General features: G+C 35.6%; 1 protein-coding gene across 5 annotated transcripts in view; it reads right to left on the bottom strand.

Annotated features, from left to right (window-relative positions):
• Positions 1-15,982, bottom strand: part of LOC140501243 (lipoxygenase homology domain-containing protein 1-like) — a 680,545-nt gene that overhangs the window by 516,031 nt on the left and 148,532 nt on the right. For all 5 annotated transcript variants that reach the window (XM_072604606.1, XM_072604605.1, XM_072604607.1 and 2 more), the window contains 3 exons: positions 7,497-7,606; positions 6,455-6,631; positions 2,525-2,737 (listed from right to left, as the gene is read on the bottom strand). In XM_072604606.1, the coding sequence (XP_072460707.1) occupies positions 2,525-2,737; positions 6,455-6,631; positions 7,497-7,606 (500 nt within the window). The remainder of the gene's footprint in view (positions 1-2,524; positions 2,738-6,454; positions 6,632-7,496; positions 7,607-15,982) is intronic.

Here is a 15,982-nt window from a genome sequence, read left to right as displayed (position 1 = left end):
TATATGTGGCTTTAATATGTTACATCTCAAATTCTTTTCAATTCCATTCAAAATAAATGTTAGCTCATCCCCATAATTTCAATGCTTCCAATTTCAAAATCCCTTTTGCTCTCAATGAATAAACAAACATATACATATATGTGTATGTATGTATGTATATACACATATGGGTATGCATTGTTAATATACATGCATATACATATATGTACAACACATATGTACACACATACACACGCACATATATATAAAACAAGATTCTTACTCTTTTATATGTATATAAAACAAGGGTCTAGGATAACAATAATATAGGGATTCCTTCCATTAGCCCAACTCAGAGCCAATCCATGCCTCTTCATCTTCTGCAATTCTTGTCCACATTCTTTCACACATTCCCAACGGAAGATCCACCTTGGGTGATGGTGCCCTTCTTCTGAGTTATGTTTATATTCTGTGGGTAACAGTAGCACACTTGGACTGTTTGCCTGTCTTTCCTTCTTTTCACATGATTGATATCTCTCCTATGCCAACAATATCTTTTTCAACGAGACCTCTTATGCTGCTTCTAAAATGTACTTGTACCCTTCATGCATCTCTCCATCACCCTTTCAGTCATCTACCCATAACTTTGATTCTTCAGAAATAATCTTATTCCAAGATTTGCAGCCATATAGCACTAGAAATCCAAAAATGGAAAGAGAGGGGAAATGAGTGGGACTATGAGTGGTGTAGGACCCAGTAGAGGAGAGTGACAGTAAGTTACCCTCTTACTTGCCCCAGTCTAAAGCTCAGCTCCATTTCACACAACTCTTCTTGAACATCTACCAACATATTTGGCCCTGGGGAAAAAACGCGAAGTAGACATAATTTGTCTTTGGTATTTTCTCACTTCTCATTTCAGCATCCTTTTTCCCTGGCCAGGTCATTGATTTCTCCTAGGTACCTATGTTATGCCTCATCTACCATTCATAATCCTCCTTGAATTTGAAGATAGAGAGATAGCATGATATAGGAAAAGGCACCAGACTTGAAATCAGTAGAGACCAAGGTTCAAATACACCTCAGACACTTACTAGCTGCCTGATCATGTAATTTCTCTGAGACCCAGCTTCCTCACCTGTAAAATGGGAATAATAATACCTATAGTACTGATCTCAAAGAGTTATTGTAAAGACCACATGAGCTATATCTTGGGCAGATATTCATTAGCTTGGAAAGTGAACTAGACCAAGACTGAACAGAAGGAAAGTGACCTGCAATGAATTCAGAAAATTGCATAACATTTTTAATGAAGTTGAGCTTCTCCCTGAAACAAAAGTCCATTACTTTATAACATCAATTTTCTTCCAGTGATAGGTGTGAGTCATGAAATACAACAGTATCCAAATAATTAAAGTTGTAGCTAAAACCCAAAGGGCAATGGAGAGGCACATATTTAATGAGGGTAGATTTAATGTGTTGTCAGTGAAGAATTATACAGAAGAAGCAACGTAAAGGATATAGTGAAGGAGCTGTCTGACCAGACAAGGAGGTTGGCTAGTCACATAGTGAAAACAAGAGATAACTGACGGGCAGTCCAAGTGTTCTACTGGTATTCCCGAAATAAAGAAACCCAATATATTGGGAGCTCTTGCTCTTGGAGCACTTACTGTAGAATGTGGATAAGACTCGTGCAAAATGAGAAGGCACAGATGGGCTGCAGTCTGCATCTTGGGGAAAATACCTACCTCAGTGAGATCATAGATGAAATGTGATTTTATAGAATAATAATCCAATAAAAATTTATGGTATTCATTCCTTCCTTAGGCATTAATATTTTAACACATTAATTATCAATATTGATCTTGATTCTCTCCTCTGCTCTAGCCTTTCTAATTTCTGCCACTCTTGTTATGGATATGGAAAAAGACCACATAGGAAGAAGCACCATTTTGCATTTTTTGCTCACCATAGCAACTCATGAAATACTGAATCATCCCTACCTAGTGTCCAACCTCTTTAGCTAAGTTGGTCCTCAATAAATACAGTCTATCACCAGGAACATACTCAATTTTTTTTTTCCAACAAGGCAGAACAAGAACAGAAGTTTTTGCCTATGAGATATAATCTGCAAGAACTAAAAGAGGGTTACCACACACCACAATAGGACATAGGAGTAGGGGTTTTGTGGACATTTGCAAATGAAACGAAATCTATTAAAACTCAAAGGGAAAAAAAATCTAATGGTAACATTTCAAGTGTATACAGGGGCCAATTTGGTGACAAGGATGTCCTTCAAATAAGGTGACTTCTTTGTCACCAAACATGCCCCTGCAGTCAGATAGATGGTTACTTACTATACCTATTTTTAAAGTCAATCATAATTATTGACAATCCTATAAATAGCTGGCTAGTCAGAAAGTGCCACTGATACACAAAATTTGCATGCCATCCTCCAGGATACTCATAATTTTAAAAAGAAATAAAGAAAATATTATTGGCAAAATACTTAAACATTTGCTGGGAAAAAATGAGAGCAGATGCTTACTCTTCCATCACATTGGCCATTCTTGATCCTAAGAAACATTCTTGGATTTTTCACACTTTCAAACATGCAAACCGCAGAGCTGATTGTATGCACTTTCCAGTGAGATTCTTCAGACTGATTTCCTGCACCAGTGCAGCTCCCATCAGACTGGAGGGTCAGTGCCTGGCATAAGCTGGTGTTGAGCAGAATTACTGCACTGTTGTGGAACACACCCTTTAAAGAAATTGATAGAAGGTTTAAGTATTTAAGTTATAGCCTCATTCTTCCTTTTGCAGTCTAAGATACCTATTCTCTGGTAAATATTCCTGATCTGAGCAGAATGATAAGGAAGAACAGAATGATATGACAACAAGAGTGGCAAAATCAATCAATCAGCTGACCTAGGCTTATCTCCCAGCTCTACTATTAACTTCCTACATGTTAATCACAGACTCTTTGGACTTCAGTTTTCTCCTCTAAAATGAGAAGTAAAATGAGGAGCTTATGAAATATTCAGAAAAATGTGGGAAGATTTATATGAGCTGATGCAAAGTAAAATAAGCAGAACCAGGAGGAAAAAAAATTCAATACAAAGACTATAGCAATGGAAATGGAAAGAATAATAAAACAAAACTGGATGCTATATCATGATAATGGCCAACATTGGCCCCAGAGAAAAGTTGAGAAAATATACTCCTATCCTTTCAAACTTGGGAGCTGGGAGACCACAGATATGGAATGCTGCGTATGTTGTCAGACATGGTGAGAATTTTCATTTTGCTAAGTTATATTTTTCTCTTTTTTTTATCATTGGTACCAAAAGAAACCAGCTCACTATGGTAAGGGAGGAGAAAGGGTTATATGTGGGAAAAATGTAATGTACAAAATTCATCACTAAAACCAAAAATGGAGAAAAATTAATTAATCAATGGTTATTGCAAATATAAAACATCTTTAGGTGAAAAAAATGAGGGTGCTAGACTAGATCTCTAAGATCTCACCCAGATCTAAATCTACAATTTCATTAGCTGACTAGGAGGCAATTGTAGACACATAAACAAAAAGATTGGTTATGGAACCACAAACCATATGTGCCCAATCAGAGCAAGAGTGACCCTTTTTATTCAATCATATCTAATAAATTTTCTCACCAGTCACCGGGATCCTTTTTACCAATATTTATACCTACCTGAAAGGAAATACACTGATATGCAACAGCCATATGATTCTGTCACTGAACCAGAAGAGAGGATGAAATCTTCTAGCATTTGAAACTTGGGAAAATGAGCTTGAGCTCTCAGTTCCCAAATCAATTGTCTTTAACCAAATACGTTGTTCTCTTCATTAAGGAACTACAGAAGGCTTCCAATGCCAAGATGTCAGAGTGAGGACAAAATTTCCTGAAGCCTTCCCAAATTCCCCTCCAAAGAACTGGAAAACTGCCTAAAAAGTGATTTAGAAGCAGGGAAGTCACTTAGCAGCACAGTAAGAAAAATCTGTCTCACTGTGTTGGGAGAGGCAGGCTGCACAATAAGGGATGGGCATAGAGGATCTGAGCCCCAGGGCAATCCACCATGGAGGCTCCACTCCCAGCACAGGCCACCAGCAAGGCCTCACTCCCTTTGCCAACCAGTAGAGAGGTCCTCCCAGTGCTAGTCAGCAGCAAGATCCCATCCCCCAGGACTGGATAGCAGTGAGAACCTCCTCCATGTCTAACCAGCAGAGAAGCCCTGCCTCCATAGCAACTCAGCAGCAATATCCTAACCCTGGGGTAGGCCAGAAGCAAAAACTTACACACAGGGGAGGCCCATATGGAGGCCCCACCTCCCTCCAGTACAAGCCATTAAAGAGCCCTCACCCTGTCCTGTAAAGCCAGCAGTAAGGCCCCGAGACCTGGCATAAGAAATGTGGGACAATGCAAGATTTGAGTCCAACTCTCAGATAAAAACACCACACTGCAAAATGGGCAGAAAACATGAGCAAATAACAAATCAAAAAAGAAAGAAAAAGAACTTTAGTGTAGAAATTTACTATGGTGATAGGGAGGTTAAAGGCACAAACAGAAGAAGACAACAGCATCAAAATGGCTATATGTGAAGCCTCAAAGAAAAATTTAATTTGATCTCGGGCCCAAAAAGAATACCTGGGAAAGCTTTAAAAAAGAATTTTCAAAATAAAATTAGAGAAGTAGATGAAAAATTGGGAAAAGAAATATAGTAATGCAAAAGAATCATGAAAAAGAAGTCAAGAGCTTTGGGTGAAAGAAGCAAAAAATGAGAAAAGATATACAAAAATTCACCAAAGAACATAACTCCCTAAAAAATAGAATTAACCAAATGGAAAAGGAGGTACAAAAGCTCACTAACAAAAATAATACCTTAAAAATTAGAATTCAGCAAGTGGAAGCTAATGAATCCATGAGACATCAAGTTACCATAAAACAACGTCAAAAAAAAAGAAGAAGAAAATGTGAAATTTCTCATTGGAAAAACAACTGACGTGAAAAATAGATAAAGAAGAGATAATTTTAAAATTACTGAACTACCTGAAAGCAATGATTTAAAAAAAAAGACCTGAATAGCATCTTTCAAGTAATTATCAAGGAAAGTTGCCCTGATATCATAAAACCAAAGAGCAAAATCGAAATTGAAAGAATCACCAATTACAACCTGAAAGAGATACCAAAATGAAAACTCCAGAAATATCATACTTAACTGACAGTCAATTGGGAATCTAGAAAATCCCCACAATACAAATCAAGGAAACTTTCTTGAGATTTTTGGTAGTTTTTGAGGGAAAGAAGGCAAATTTGGTTCCAAAACAAATGTTCTCCTGCCTATAACTATTTGTACTGATTTATCCACTACCAATCCAAAGAATCATAGGATTTTAGAGTTGAATGAGACCACAGAGAACATTAAGTTTAGTTCCCTCATTCTACACATGGAGAAACTAGGTTTAGAATGGCTAAATGATTTGTAGGGATTTCAATCAGTTAATCAACTAGCAATTATCAAGCCCACATCGTGAGCCAGGAACTGAACTAGCTAAGTGCTAGAAGCATTGTGCTAAGAACTGAAACTATATGTCATTCAATGAAATCTCATTTTACAAATGAAGAAAGTGAGGCTGAAAGACATGGAGTCATACAGGTAATATATGACAGAGTCAGGATTCAGATCCACATCCTGCATCCCAAAGTTCTGTGCATTTGCCACTGAACCAAGTTCCAGAAAGCAGTTAGTTACTGAAAGTAGTTAGTAGTAGAACTAGAATCCAAGTTTCCTGAATCTAAATCCAAACTCTTTCTATGACACCACATCCACATCCCTAAAATAACATTTTAACGTACTGCAATCATATTTCATAGCCATATATTTAAACACTTGTCAATTTTCAGGGTATTTTTGTCTTGACAAATGTATAGGTCTTGAACATATTTTTATGATATTTTTATGCTTCAGTTCAAAAAGACTTAGAAAGGGAAAAGTATGAACCTTAAATTTGTTATTCACAAAGCTTATACAACATGAAAAACTTTAAAGACTATGATTCAGTTAAAAACATGGAATCTACAAATCTTACAAGCTTTCAAATTTACCTTCTCCCCTCTCCCCATAACGTCCCCCATTCAGTCACAATTCTAACTTTTTACTTCTACTATATGAGACATTACTCTGATCACAATTTAATTATGTGCTAACCTCTTAGCCCTGTTGTCCTCAGCCAATGGAAGAAAAAGAGCAGAATTCTCTGGGAACACATACATTGGGTAGCACATATCCCTAAATCCTAGAAGTTTATGCAAAATATTATGGCAGGAGACATGAGCGCCACCTAGTGGGAAACTTTCTGATTTCTACAAAATGATTTTAATTACTAAAGGTTTTCTTCAAATGAGGAAGGTAAACCATTGTTTCCATTTCTTCAGGTCACTTTCCTCCATCTTACCTTAACATATATCACAAATTCTTTCGAGAGCCCTGTATAACTGTCTGTTGATTCATCAGCTACTTTGCCTTGACGATTAAAAGCAACAATGTGGCCAGGGACCATGACTGATTCCAGAATGGCACAACGATTGGGCAGAGAGATCACTCTAAGCTCACATGGAGCTCCACCACTGGCCTAGAATAGAAAACCTTGAATCAGTAAGATGAAACAAATTAAAGAACTAAAATCTACATGGTGTAGCATGCAACCCAAATCTAAGCCCATAAAGGGTTTGATTATTTTTTTATACTTTTATTGTCCCATAGTAATATAGTTGTCCATGAAACGGCACCATCTTCAAACATATCCTTCTTCAGCCCAGCTGAGAACCATGCATGCAAGGCAAGTATAATGTGGCATATCATAAGCTACTTCTAAAATTTGACTGAGTAATATACATAACACTCCTTAGAAGGAATCCCCCTTATTATGCTGAATTATAGCACCTATAATGATTTTAAAAAGTCACTTAGCCAATATTTCTACCTTTAGGTTGTATAGATACACATGAAACTTATATTGTTAAGCATTCTATAATGTCTATATAATTCTATAATATTCTATAAAGCTTTGTACAGTAGAAAGAGCATTGGCTCTGAAGTCCAAAGACATGAGTTAAAATCTTGTCCCTGACACTCCCTGTGTAACTGTGGAAAAGTCATTTAAACTTCCTAGTCCTCAGTTTCCTAATCTGCAAAATGAAAAGGGTTAAATTAAAAAGTTTCTGAAGTTCCTTCCACATCTATATCCATTTTATTCATAATTTATTTCAATTAATTATTCTTAAATGACACTTGTTAAATAAATCATTCATTTTCCATTTAAAACCTTCTGACTTAGCCAGGAAGCAATGGCAGTCGCTAAGGTGAGAAATACACAGATGAACAAAAAATTAAATCAGAAAGTTTAACACAATAATGTAATGAAAACAATTATTTTTGCTTTGTTTTTAAAGGATGAGAAGTATTAGTATCCTGTGGCAATAAAAAATACAACATACCATTCCAACGGCCATTCCAGAGACGTTATCAAGGCCAAGAGAAAGATTTCTTGTCTGATGATTTTGGAAAATGCATATATTTCCTCTGTTGATAATAACATCCCAGAGACCTTTAAAAAACATTTTAGCTGTTGATATTTTTTTCTTTATAAAGCACTTTTGAATTTTTTTAGGCTGACTTTAAGGCATAGCAGAAAATAAAGAATATTTCCATATGTTGAGGAGAACAGAGAGGAGGTTTTCCATGTGAAAACCTAAATCTATACTATGTATAGTTTGATTTTTAAAAATAAAAATATTATATAGAAACATTTTCATTTTAAATAAATTTTATTGATATCTTTCATTTTTACATAACCAAAATCTTTCCCATTATCCCTGCTCTCAAAGCCATTCCATTTAACAAATAAAATTTGTTAAAACAAAAAAAGAAGCGGAAAAAATCAGCAAATCCAATAAATGTATCAAAAAAAATATGAAAATATATTTAGTGTTCCACACTCACATATGCCTCCTCCCCTCTTTGCAAAATAATGGGGTAGGGGGTATCTTCTCACATCTCTTCTTTGTAGTCATTCTTGTTCTTTAGAATTTTGCAACATTCACTTTTTTATTTTTATAGTAATAGATCTTCACATTTACATGTATATCAACACATTATTTTCAAAACTGTACTGGCTATTTGTTTTCTTCTGAATTTCCTTCATTTCTCTTCTATGTATTTAAAAAATGCTTCAATAACAATATTTTCTGTTCTGTTTCTTCCTTTTGGTAACCTTATCACTAACTGCCTCAGTTCCACCAAATTCCCCCTCTAAATTTAAAAAAAAACATATTCCTTGTAACAAATAGAGGCATGCAAAAAAATCATACATTTGCTATACTTAAAAACAAACAGTTCACTTTTATGAAAACCTTTTTCTTTCAAAAACATATATTACGAGTTTGTTTTTCACACTATCAGTTGCTGTCGAATTCTCAGATTAAACATTCTTCATTGCTTGAGGTAACCATTAAGTCTAGATTACAAATTATATAGATTATCCATGGAAAATTTTTAATTCAAAAGTTACTTTCCACTGTAACTGAGTATGTTCCTCAGCCACTTCTCTGACAATATCAGGGCATGCAAATGAATTTTAATAAGAATAAAGTATAAAAAAAAATCCAAACAACACACACTATTTTCCAAACACAAATTGAAATAACTTGAGGATTAACAACTGGTTTCAATTTTACACATCAATGCTCCCTTCCAACTAGATTTGGCCATTATTCAGAACTGACAAATTGTTACAAGATTCATTTTTCTTAGCAACAAAGAGCAATGACTACAATCTTTTTTTTTTCTTTTTCTTTTTTTTAATAAAAGCAAGTCAAAGGTTGAGGAGTAGATTTAGGAAACCCAATTTATAGACCTACCAGCCCTCCAACTATAGAAGTCTTCCAAAATTCTACACAGAACTTCAACAGTCTCCAGAAATAAATCATTTCTTACCCTCAATTATCAATATAGTCTGTTTCAGATCCTTTTCATATAGGTTGCCAGTATCTGCTTGTATAAAGTGAACTAGAGAGCTGTTAAAATTATCTGAAAATTTAAGCCTCACTCAAACATTCATTTTTATTTAAAATTAAACTTACAATTGCCTAAGGTTTCCACTGCATACATGTATGCAAAGCCAAAGGTAAACAAATGTGAGATTATTTATCCAGAATATGCACAACCTTAAATATCAGTTCTTATACAAAAAAAAAAAAATTTAAATGGTAGTCCAAAACGGGTGAGAATTTCAGACTGTATATAAATGAACTTAAATTAAATGAGCCATTCTTTCCAAAGGTGAAAGACTTGTACATAAACTAAACACTACTTCTCACTGCAAGGGTGATGCTTAATTAAACTCTAATTTATTTTTATCTTTCTAATAAAATGGTTCTTAATGGCTGAGAATTAAAGATCTTCATAAAATGAAACCATATTGATGATACTCATGGGGGGGGGAGCAAACTAGAATACGCAAAAATCTAAGAAGGAGGGATTTTGATTTCTCATTCTGATCCTGACATGAACTCTTTTGTTGACCTTGGGCAAATTACTTAGTGTCACTCTCCCCACACCCTCATCTGTGAAATCAGGGCAAGACATCTCAGAAGAGTGTTGTTCTGAATGATTTGCTAATTGTGTGGACTAATGAATTAATGATGGAAGATATATTTGAAAAACAGAGAAGGGTTACTAAAAATGTGCTAAGCATAATTATAATTTCTTCTATTGCATTCTATTTTTATGTAATGAATTCACATAAATATAAAAAACAATGATGTCCTTATATATCATGATCTGAATCAGTAAAAGTGTAAAAACCCAATTGTACTAGTTTTTGGATAAAGTTACTCCAGACGTTTTCACTGGCCCCTTCTGCCCTTGCCTGGAATGCTCTCCCTCCTCATCTCCACCCCTTGGCTTCCCCAGATTCTTTTAAGATTCTTTTAAGCCCCAGCTAAAGTCACACATTCTGCAAGAAGCCTTTTATAGTGCCTTCTCTCTGTTGATTTTTTCCATACATAGTTTGCATACGCATACTTGTTTGCATTTTGTCTCTCCGATTAGACTATGAGATCCTTGACAGTAGGAATTGCCTTCTGCCTTCTTTGTGTCCCCAGTGCTTAGCAAAGTGCCTGGCACATAATGAGAGCTTAATAAGTGCTTATTGACTGACTTACTTCATTTAAAAGTAAATAAATGATCCACATCATTCTTGATTTAAGGCTGTCAAAAATATCAAAATCTGAGGCAAATGCCTTTCATTATAACTACTTGTAGATGTAAATAAAATGTGTTGGGAGTCAACACACTAAGGAATATCTTTCAGTCTCTTCTTTCTGAATTGTGATGTGAAGGAATATGATACATCTGAAATCAACATCTAAGTATTTAGTCAATGGGAAGAGATTATAATCATGTTACTTACTAAAAACTCCAATCATGACATTGACTACTAACTCTACTCAGGTTCCTTACTACATACTCTATTCATGCTACTTACTACAAATTCCAATCTCGATACTTACCACAAACTCTACTCATGTAACTTTCTGCAAACTCTAATCATATTAGTTATCATAAATTCCAATCGTGATACTTCTTCAGTAGAGGAAATATTCTGCAACCTATGTGTGTCTCCCTTCCCCCCTCCCAAACAATGTATCTTTTCATTGCCTTTCAGATCACTCTCCAACATTGGTTCCTTAGAGGCTGTGGCATCATAATATTGACAAAATATTGAAAGAAAAGTGATGCTAAAGATATGGCACTTTTTTCACCCAGGAACAAGTCAGAATCATTAAACACACTGCTCAATTGCTTAAATTCAATCTAATCAACTCTCTTACTCCTATTCAATTCTGGAACTAACTCAATATCTAACTGTCTGTCTATCTGCTGAAATAATACTTAAGTGGACTAACTGATCAACTAAATGTTTTGACAATTGGTTTTTATCAAAAACTGAATTTTTCCTTATAGGTTGTTCGGAATGCTGGAGAATCATGAACTAGAAGATTCTGAATGTCTTCCTCATCTATAAATCTAGAATCCTATGAACTTCATTTGCCAATGTGCTATATAAGGAAGCTGAAATGAAACATAAGACAAAATCAGGAAAAAAGAAGCTGAAACACACCAAGTACATGCCAAAGAAATATTTTAAATCTTTTAAAGTAATCATGGACCTCACTGAGGAGGTCCTGTAATGTCCTGGGCCTTGACGTAATCAGCTCAACATTGTCCACAAACAGGAACATCCCTCACCATCTTTAGGGAATCCCTTTTTGTGGACCATGTACAGGACATCCATGAGGTAGAAAGGCACAAACACCTCTGAAGGTCATACATTTCTCTATTAGGTGTTTGACTTTAATAAGACAGTTGTTGACCAAAGGATTGGTTTTTCTGTAGTTATATTTATCATTTGCATTCCATATGAACTCCACAAAAGCATGAAAGACTTCTGGAGAGGCAGCCTATTGGGAAACGCATTAGCTCTCAATGCAGAAAACCTAGCTTCATTTTCTACCTCACTACCCATGTTACATTGGACAAGTCACTTAACCTCCCTGTGGATCACTTTCCTTATCTGTAAAATGAGGTATGAGGCAGGAGAAGGGAAAGGGGAAAGGGATAATGGGGGGCTATGAACAAGATGGCCTATGATGTGCCTTTCAACTCTCAATCTATGATCTTATGAACCTTGGAGTAAAACCCTTACATAATATAAGAAGTATGCTAATAAATGTTTAATAACTGTCTCTCTCTGTATATATATACATATATATCATATATATGATCAGTGATATATCAGTAGTTTAAATATATATTATATAAAACATAATTTATATATTATAGTTAAATATGTATTTTATGTAGAGAGATATAGATATGTATTAGCACAGCAGATAAGGTACTGAGCTTGGAATCAAGAAGACATCTTAATGAGTTCAATTCCAGCCTCAATCACTTAATAGCTATGTGACCCTGAGCAAATCACTTTGCCCCATTTGCCTCAATTTCTCATCTGTTAATTGGGCTGGAGAAGGAAATGACAAATCACTCTAGCCTATTTGCCAAGAAAACCCCAAATGGGGTCATGAAAAATTAGATACAACTGAAGTAAATCAGAAACAATAACATACACATATACTTTATGCATGACACATTTTAAATTTAATCTGAATAATCAACATTTTCTCACACTCTTAAATCTAGAAATCAACCAAACAAACTAAACCCTGATTTGTAACATTTGCTGATTTCCAAGGTGTAAATATATTGAAAATTTAACAATTGACTCAAGATGGAACAAGCTACCTCCAGCACATACAATTCCTTAAGACTATATTTTGTCCTGTTGAATCAAAAATTTTTGTTGTCATTTTAAAAACAGTATTTAATTTTTTCTAAACCATTCAATCAATTATGTGAATGTGAAGATGAAATCTGCTCTACTGAATCATTTGAAAAAGTTTAACTGATTCCCTTACAAATCTCATAAAGATGGCTCTGGATCTACCTGTGGATCACACTCATAAAGGTTTTACAGGAATTTCCTTATCTTTGTAGGAAAGTTGGCCTATAAGCCAATACTTAATTAGTGTTCTCAATCACCATTCAGGGAGTAATAAGATCACTTGTGACTGATTCCCTTTCTTTTCCCCACCTAGAGATACCTTGTAAAAGTAGCAGCTCCCTGCAATGCTTTCAAAATTGAATTGCCTCCAGAATAGATGTCTTTGGTGGGCATTTGTTCTTTCTAGTTGCTATTTCTCACTGTAACTTCTTAAGTGGTATTTCAAGTTTGCCTTGAAGCACATTGGCAATTGAGATTCAGAGGATCATAGATTAGTCAGTCAAAAGTGAGTCAACAAGAATCTACTAAATGCTTACTCTTTTCCAGGAACTGTACTAAGAACTGGGGATACAACCAAAGCACAGAGCACATTCTTTGAACTCAAGGAGATCATATTAAAATGGGGGCTGAGGGTGGGAAGGAGACAATATACAAATAACTGTGTAGATATAAGATATAGATATAAGATAGAAGGAGGTAATCTCAAGGAAGGCACTGAAGGAGGGAGTAAGGCATGGAAGCCACGGGGCAGAGAAGAAAGAAAGACTTCTAGTTGGGAATTGAATTTTGAAAGAAGCCAAGATGCAGAGACCAGGAGAAAAAGCATTCTAAGCATGGACTTGGGAGGAGGAGGAGATGACAATAAAAAATCAGTGTTAGGAGATGGAATGTCATGTGTGAGGAAAATCAAGGTAGCCAGTGTTAGTGGATCATATATTATGTGAAGGGGAGTAAACTGTATGAAGAATGGAAAAGTCAAACAGTCTGAAATATGAACAGAGCATTTTATAGTTTACCCTGCAAGTAACAAGAGTCACTGAAATTTATTGAGTGGAGGGCATGGTCAGAACCGTACTTCTGGAAAATCCCTTTGGCACCTGAATAGAAGAATGTATTATAGTGGAGAGACTTGAAGCAGGGAGACTACTTGACCAGAAGACCACTGCAACAGTCTAGGCATGAAGGGATGAGGGCTTGAACCAAAGTGGTGACTGGGAATGGAGAAAAAGGAATATAAACAAGAGACGTCTTAAAGGTAGAAAGGATAAGACAATAGATTGGTTATATGAGAGAAGTTGTGGGCCTCAGTGACTGGGAAGAAGATGGTATTGTCAACAGTAATAGTGAAAATTAGAAGACATGAAAGTTTTGAAGGAAATAGACTGATTTCTAGATTTTTACATGTGGAGTTTGAGATCTTTGTGAAATATTCAGTTAAATATATACAAAAAGGAGTCTTGATGAGAGGCTGGAGCTCAGGAAAGAGACTAGGACTGGATATCTATAAAGCTGGAAATATTTGGATAGAGATGATAATAAACTGATAGAAGGTAAGAGATCATCAAGGAAGACAGTATAGCAAAAAAAAAGCAAACAAAGCCCAGGAGCCAGGAAAGACCAAAGGTGGATGTAGAAGGGTTTGCCCTGGCAAGGAGAAGAATCTCCCTTTCCCATGAGTAAAAGAGTGGTAGATGTCTGAGTGATAAGAGGTGGGGGAAAGGGGAGACATGAAGCTTTCTGTGAATGACCTAAATTGTATTAGATGAGAAGCTAGAAAGACAAGAACAAAAAAAGAGGAGAAAGAAAGAAAGCACCTCCTTCAAGTCCCTCATTTGACAGATGAGAAAAGAGACCAGAGAGGATATGCCTAGACTATGGTTACATAGCGTGTCAGAATCTAGAATTGAACTGAGGTCCTCTGATACCAAATACGGTACCTCTTTCTGCTACATCATGCTGTTTCAGAAATAATGGGTTTTTGTCACTAGGTAAAGAAAAAAAGCTTGTTAGAGAAGGATGAACATATTTGCTCCACCACTCATCTTCCTGTTGTTTTTCCCCCAGTATTATCACCATTCTCTGGTACTGAAAGAACTGACAGCTATGATTGCTGAGCCCCTGTCAGTGATACTTGAATGATCAAAGGGAAATGGAGTTACCACAAAACTAAAGGAGAACAAATAATCTCAATTTTTAACAAAAAAAGGAAGAGAAAGATGTGTGAAAATTATAGCTTAGTGAGCTTGATTCAAATACTGGAAAAATTCCCAAATGGATCATAAAGAGATGACTGGTGAACATTCTAAAAAGCAGTGATCATGAAGAGCATGGTTTATGCTTATTGAATGACTTTTTCAAAAATCAGTCATGCCAGACTAACCTCATTTCCTCTTCTAATGAGATCCTAGATTAGACAAATAGGGAAATGCTGTGGATAGAGTTTATTTAAATTTTAGCAAAACTTTTGATAACATATTTCAGACTATTCTCATGGAGAAGATAGATAGATATGGGAAAAAGTGATAACATAATTACATGAAATCAACACTAATTGGATGGCCAGCTTCTAAGAGTTAACGGTTCAATGACAATGAGGTGGGAGGCCTTCAGTGCGGTATTCCAGGAATCTGTGTCTGACTCTGCACTGTTTAATACTTTTTTAATCAGAGGCTTGGATAAAAGTCTAGGTGGCATATTCACCAAATTTTCAGATGATGCACAGTTAAGAGGAATAGTTAACACACTGGACAATAAAGTCAGGATCCAAAAAGACCTTTACAAGACAGGGAAATGAGCTAAATCTAATAGGACAAAATTTATAGGGCTAAGTGTAAAGCTGAAGATTCAGTAGTAAAATAAACAAACAAAAACTTTACAAGTACCAGATGGATGAAGTATGGTTAGATAGTTATTCTGCAAAAGATTCAGAGTTTTCAGTGGAAGGCAAGCTCAGTATGAGTTAGCAAATGAAATCTTCTACTGCACTAAGAGAAGTAAAACTTATAGGAATAGGAAGGTGACCATTCTCCAGTGATTTTCCCTAACAGATCTTAACTGAAATACTTTGTTTTGTTCTGGTAGCCATGGTTTAAGAAAAAATTTTGGAGAAGCTGAATGTCATATCTTATACGGATTGGTTAAAGAAAGTTAGCATGTATAATCTGGAGAAGTGAAGAATTTTGACTTGTTCTGTTTAATCCTAGAGAGCAGAACCTTTTTAAATAGGCCAATTGAGGTTTAAAATCTAAAAGAAACTTCCTAACAGAGCTATCCAAAAGTTAAATAGGCAGCCCTGAGAGCAGCTTATCCCCTTGTTGGAGGCATTGAAGCAGAGAATGATTGACCGCTTGTCTGATGTGTCAAGGTGCTGATTCCTTTCATGGTAAAATTATACTAGATGACTGCTGAGGTCCCTTCCATGAGCCTGAGTTAGATCACATGCAGTTTTCTGCAGCCTTTTTTTTTTCACTTTCTCTATTTTTTAATGTTCTACAGTATAATATCATTCTTAATTTTCTGTCCCCTTCTTCCTTTTACAAATGAATCTATAAAGACTTCTAGCCAAGATGATTTCAT

This window comes from Notamacropus eugenii, chromosome 4 (genome assembly GCF_028372415.1).
Source record: "Notamacropus eugenii isolate mMacEug1 chromosome 4, mMacEug1.pri_v2, whole genome shotgun sequence".
NCBI lineage: Eukaryota > Metazoa > Chordata > Mammalia > Diprotodontia > Macropodidae > Notamacropus > Notamacropus eugenii.
Note: the sequence above shows the minus strand (reverse complement) of the source record. Positions and strands in the feature narration are given on the sequence as shown.